At 29.8% G+C, this 6,547-nt stretch overlaps 1 protein-coding gene across 2 annotated transcripts; it reads right to left on the bottom strand.

The window, feature by feature from the left end:
• Positions 1-4,364: 4,364 nt before the first annotated feature.
• On the bottom strand, positions 4,365-6,217 carry LOC145051275 (uncharacterized). Of its 2 annotated transcripts, XM_078999345.1 has the most exons (6): positions 5,792-6,217; positions 5,034-5,129; positions 4,911-4,959; positions 4,710-4,801; positions 4,528-4,565; positions 4,365-4,462 (listed from the first exon to the last, which is right to left on the bottom strand). In XM_078999345.1, the coding sequence occupies exons 1-4, from the start codon at positions 6,185-6,187 to the stop codon at positions 4,713-4,715; spliced, it is 630 nt and encodes a 209-aa protein (XP_078855471.1). In that variant the 5' UTR covers positions 6,188-6,217; the 3' UTR covers positions 4,365-4,462; positions 4,528-4,565; positions 4,710-4,712. The 2 variants fall into 2 exon arrangements, with proteins under 2 accessions (XP_078855471.1, XP_078855470.1); XM_078999344.1 differs by having other exon boundaries at positions 4,365-4,565.
• Between the last annotated feature and the right edge of the window lie 330 nt (positions 6,218-6,547).

Genomic DNA, 6,547 nt, shown 5'->3' with positions numbered 1-6,547 from the left:
TTACTTGGTTAATGTTCAATAACGGAATTTCAGATAAGAATAAATGTAAATTTTATAGCAACTATTCGTACAAAAAACAATTTTTATCTATACATAACAATTTATGTATGGAAAAAATTTATAGTGTACAAATAAGTTTCATTTTTTATTAGGATTTAGGGTACATATTTATAGGAATAGCATATCATATCTACGTGATTATCTGATTATATGAACCGGAGACCGAGCAAAAATAAATGTATTTGCTCTCAGTATCCTTCACTACAAATCTAGACTCTAATAATTTGATTATATGCGTAGAATCATTTACAATAATAAAATTCTAGATTGGGATGCATGAACCTTTATATCTATGTAAAGATCATAATAAGCCATTGAATTCATTTGTTTATAATTTCAATTTGGAATTAAGGACATTTCATATGTACGATATTGGGTTCAGAATGTACGAAGTGTTAGTATGAAATAGAACCTCATGTGACATGGAAACATTTATGTCATGTCTTACAAATATGTCTAATAATCCAAAACGAAATTGAAAACTACTTTAGGTAAATCTCACTAATAAACCTTTTATCAATGATCATTATATAAGTCTTCAATCTTATATATATTGGGGAATAAATCATTAAAAATCAAAAGATGAATTTATTCATTTCGTGTTAGATAAGTTCTTCGGGATTGAAGAATATAATTACATAAACATTGTTGGAAAAAAATAAAGTTTGTTTTTTCTAGTTTGGTTTTTATGAAGATTTAACCAAAACTCTATCTCATTTAAAAAGAATGAGTTATCATATTATATATATATATATATATATATATATATATATATATATATATATATATATATATATATATATATATATATATATATATATATATATATTACCATTTTAAACAACTAAATTTACTTTCTATAATGCTTTAAACAAATAAATTTTATTTATTTATTTATATTTTTGGAAATTTCATTAATTTTGAATAGACTAAACTGCAAGTTCACTCCTTATGGTTAAAAATAAATATTGATAGAATCCAAAAAATTTTCAACTTGCACCTATGAAGCAATCGATAGCATGGTTCTTCATTTTGCTACAAATCGAACTTGTTATTTCAAGATAGAGAGTTTGAGAGCATTGGAAACTTTGTCAACTCTCCAAGAAGTTCATGAGACGACGGTCGACGTCGCCATAGATTTGTCAAAAGTAGAGAGATGGGAACACTAAATGACAGTTATGTCGTGCTCCATCCATTACTACAGGTCCGGTTCAGGCTTTACATCCTATCAACATTCGAATCTAAGATTTCTTCTTGGTGTCTTGGGTGAACCGAAGGCGGCAGTGGCTCCAACAAACTGTGGTGGATTTCATCTCTGACTCTAACGATTCCTCTCCGAAGAGAAGGCGGAGGGTCAACGTTAACTTGTCGGTAGAAAACAAGAGAATGAAGAACGATTGAACGAGAGATTAAGAAGAATTAAGGAGTGAGGGTGGGGTTGGGAAGGTTAGGTGGGATGCGTTTTGTTCAAATTTTAATTAAAAAAATAATAATAACATGGATTTTAAAAAAATGAAACACAAATGAAATGAAATGGGACCAGTAGTTCAAGTTGAAAAAATTTTGAACTCTATCTACACTTTTTTTGCTAACCACGAGGACCAAAATTGCAGTTTGGTCTTTAAATTAAAAGTATATAACATTAAATTAAAAAGCTAAGAAACATAACAATAAAGATAAAAATTAGTAATTAAATACAATCCGTTTCGGAATTTTTAACAACATTTCAAAACTCTAAATATTCAAAAGGTTTTCTTTTTTCTGGCTTGGAAATTTTGAAGAATTTGGTTTAATTAATTGCATCATTTTCACCATTATTTCAATCACATTGTCAATTGTGTTTCAAGTTATCAAACAAAGCGTTAAACTATGTTATCACTATGTTCATGCTCCTCCACTTAGTGTAGGCATTATCTTTCTTTCAACAGTCATCTTGATGCATTTTGTTGATGAAACATATAGTAACTTTACTCCAAAAAGTTGCCCCATTGTTGCCGATCGAAGAATCATCCTATACATCAACTCATGTACGTACCAAAGTCGTATCTTCTATTGAGGTCCAAGTTATAATCAAGGACTTCCGTATGTTAGTGGAGTCAAATTGAGAGTTTGAAGAAGATATTTTACAAACATAGAATTGAGAGAGGTAAGATGAGTGTTGAAGGTTTTGAGAGTGGCATAAATTGGTTTTAGTTGTTGGTAATTCTTATAGGGAAAAAGTTGGTAAATTTTTGAATCTTGTGGTTAGAAAATAGTCAAAAAAAGTAAAAAAGAGGAAAGATAAGTAGCAAATTTATGCCGATTTGGAGACCCGAACTCAACATTTCAAAAATATCGGACAGTATTTATCGAGCCAACTCGGTTCTAGGGAACTCTATATCAAGTCCATTCTCTCCCGTCTTAATAGTCTAGTTATATTAGCTTTGATTTTGATCATTAAAGTTTTCTTAGCATATTTGAATGAAAAGGATCATCATGCGAGTAGATCAAATTTAACCTTTAACATCTAAAATATGAGAGTTACATTCCATTTAGGAAATAGAACACATAGTCTTACAATTTACATTATCTACACCAAAACCTTAGTGACAAACAAGTTTTATAAATAACTTCAAAACTTTAGTTGATTATCTACGGATGTGAATATTTTAACAACTATTTATGTCAACAATTTGCCGCCATTAATGGGTAATCAAGAGTTATAGGGCAAATGTGTGAAGTTTGGAACTATGATTTGATGTAATTATAGCATGAAGAGGGCATTCACATTGCAAGACCTTGTTTATATAACAAAAAGAGAATGGACGACATGAGAATGTTATCAAGTTAAACTCTGAGGGATTTCATTGGGGATGAAAATTTTGAATAATTCTAGGGGATGTTAACAAGTTTTTAACAACTCCAAATTTACAAAAAATCATTCTTGCATTATATCTAACATCTTGCTAGGTTTTTTATCAAATTATGTTGTTAAAAAAATCTACAATGCTATAAATAAAGGATCTATATTGCCATGCATATTGACATGACTTCATATAACATGTGATTTTTGTTCCCATCTTATAAAATATATCTATACAAGAAATTAAATGATGTTTGGAATGTGAGACACTAATAAATTTGCAGTTTAGTGCATTTTACATCATCTAATTTTGAGTTGATTGATTCGGCTTATATGAAATAAGTAAAATTATGAAATTAATTAAAAAAAGAAAAGAGTTAAAAGTAGAGGTGGGCATCGAGTCAACCCAAAACCGCCTGAAGAAAGCCCAATGGGTCCAACCGGGTTATCGGGTTTTGAAATTTGAAATAGTATGATTACATGGCCCAATGTTGTAGCCCAATTTTTTGTCTTTTAGGACAATTTTTTAAACAAGACAAAAAAAACATTCTTTGACATTATTTTACTAGTCTTATATTTGTCTTGTATAAATAGAAAAATTCAGTTTTGTTTCTTTTTGTATTTTATAATCAAATAAATAAATATTTATTTGATTGGAGTAAACTAACTGTTATCGATCTTAGTAAATAAAAACAAAAATAGCGTGTAACTGCTTTAATATAGTTTTGCTATGATTATATTTGACGAAAAATATAAAACAACTAAGACTTATTCAGAAAATAAAAAAAACTTTTATTTGTTGTTTTAGATGTAATGAAGTGTATAAATCGGTTTGTAATAGTTCGTTAGACAAATTTAGTATTATGAACTATTTTATCCGCTATAATTTTAGCTTGTCAAGATAAATAAATAAAATAAATAAATAAATAATTTCCTTTAAAATTTAACTTTTCAACTATTCTACCAAATACAAGCTAAAATTCTCTTAATCCCCATAAGAACACTAACATTTTTTGTGTTAATAAATAGGAACACATCAAATTTGATGTTACACTCTTTATATTAAACCAAATCTCCAGTCTAGGTTTTATGCATGTTATCAAATAATTAACATAAAATTTAAGATTGGTTTACATAAATATCACTACAGAATTTTATCTGACCTTGATATTGAATCCGATAAGATTTTTATTTATCACTTTTATAAATATTTATAAAACATTAAGTATTATTAGAAATAAAACGATCCTTAATTAAAACATTACAAGTGTTATGTGATAATAAAATAGTCTAATAGTAAAAAAAAATTGTTTTATTATTAAAATATTAAACTTAGTAACTTGTAGTGTTAGGTTGGAGATTTTAAAACATAAATCTTCTCATTTATTTATATAACATTAGATAATTATTTTAGTACTCATATTTAATCAAAGTAGAGAGATCCTTAATACACCTTTCCTCATTTCGCATTAATCCCTTGTTAATTCGAACTTTCATTTCCTTCTGTCAGTTGTTTAATCATCTAATCATATATGGTTATGAACATATGAACGAGTTCTTCTGTTAATTTGAATAAAAAGCTAGTATCAGTAAATAGCATATAAAACCACAAATAGTTGAATTACCTTTTTACCCCTAGTTTCTCTTCCCAGTAAGTTTTTTCCTGAAAAACATAAAGGAGCTTCGTATATTACAGGCATATAAGAACAAGTATGCAACAGCAACACAGATCATTTGTAAATATGTAGAAAATAAAAAGGAATTTTAAGTCATTTTGCCAATAAAAATTATTAAAATGAGAAAGTACTTGTTAAGGTAATGCAACCCCATAATGGCTCCTTAATGCTTCAATGGCTTTCTCCACAGATTGTGAAAGTCCAGGGATGCTTGTTTTGCATACTGAAATTTTAAGTATTGAAAAGAGTTTAATCAAGTTAGAGGAAGCTTTGAGTGTTTATAAGAAACATGCTTCTTAGTTAAAATTATAACAAAATGTATAGAAACATACAACGAGTTGCTCGGGTCTGTGCTTCTGCTATGAGATCTCTATATGATGCCTGAAACAAACATCTTGTGAGAGATGTAAATGTGTAAAGATAATGGAGAGCTTTGAAATGAGTGGAAAACTAACCTCCATTGCATCATGAGTTTGAGTCATGTGGTCAATCATCTTCTTGAAATCCTTTTCAACTTCACTCATTGTATGTTCACATGCTTGATTTTGGACCTTATGAAATAACAACAGGGGAGATAGGTTTCATGATGTATAGGTGGTAGGTGATGGAAGCTACTTGAAAATTTTCCACAGATAGTGATAGAATTATGTAATTGTATAGTTGTATACAAGGTTTTGGATGCTGTTATTCAGATGAAAAGACATGATCAAAGAAGCGATCAAACATGAACTGTGGTCGCATATGTATAAAATTACATAAAACATGACGCCAGGTTTCTTACGGATGTAAAATTACATTGATGAGCTGAGGATTTTATAGATGAACACATTAAGAAATTTAAATTGAATTCAACGTATCTTATTTAAGGAAGAAGAGATTGCGATCTATAATTGCATATAAACATCAGAATTCAAGTAATGATTATGGGAATAGGAGTTGCACATCACTAATCGGAAATGAAATTGCATACGTGAGAAAATCTACAAGCAAAATATACATGTTCTACATCTAATTTCATCAACGTAATTTGTTCAATGTGAAAATATAAATCGATAATCAGAGATTAACGTTCCTAAAGCTGATGTAAAATTGGTTAGCAGATAATTAACTTTTACACAGCTAAGATCGATATGAGAGAACGATCTACGATCAGCAACTTACATTCACCCTGATAACTTCATACAAACACTAAGAATGATAGATATTCACTGACCTTATATCGTTTCTGTAGACGAGAGTGAGAAACTTCCATATCCTTGAGTATATCGGAATAAGAGCGATCAATTTGACGCTTGATTGAATTAATGCGCGACGATGTCATTTTCTTCAGATCGGAGATACTGTTACCTGTTTTACTCAGTGAAGAGAGAGACTGCATCGGAGAAGTTGCGTTACGCGGCTCTGCAACATGCATTTTTCGGTTGTTGTCGTTGCTTCTGCGATCCTCTTTTAGAGATGAGGTTGAATTCGTAGGTGTAGTGAAGCAGCTTGAACTGGATTTGATAATCTCGGGAGATTCACTTGGTGATCGTTTTACAGGCGACACCAACGGCGGCGGCGTCAAGAGAAAATTCGCCGCCGGTGACTTTCTCGTTGACCTACTTTTCATCTCCTCCTTACAACGGATGTTAATCTGGAGTGATTTGAATCACCAAATTTGGGTATATATGTTGGCGGGAATTTTAATATTTGAACCAAAAAACATTTAATATGATTTTCTTTTATTTAAATCAAATTCCAACAAACTAATCAAAGTAGAAACTTTGAATTTGAATATTGTATAACTAAATGGCTTGTAGTCAAGCAGGTGGTGTCCTCTCTCTTTGAGGTTGAGGGTTCAAGTCTCGTCGTAGACATAGGTGAAATAGGTGTTCTTAGCTTAGGAATAGATTAGATTTGTCGGTTCAAAAAAAATTGAATGGATAAAATATTAAATTATTTGTATATGTTTTTACAACTTTTATATATA

The sequence above is a fragment of the Lactuca serriola genome, chromosome 5 (assembly GCF_051521515.1).
Source record: "Lactuca serriola cultivar US96UC23 chromosome 5, Lser_US96UC23_V15, whole genome shotgun sequence".
NCBI lineage: Eukaryota > Viridiplantae > Streptophyta > Magnoliopsida > Asterales > Asteraceae > Lactuca > Lactuca serriola.
This window is presented reverse-complemented; position numbering and strand designations above follow the sequence as displayed.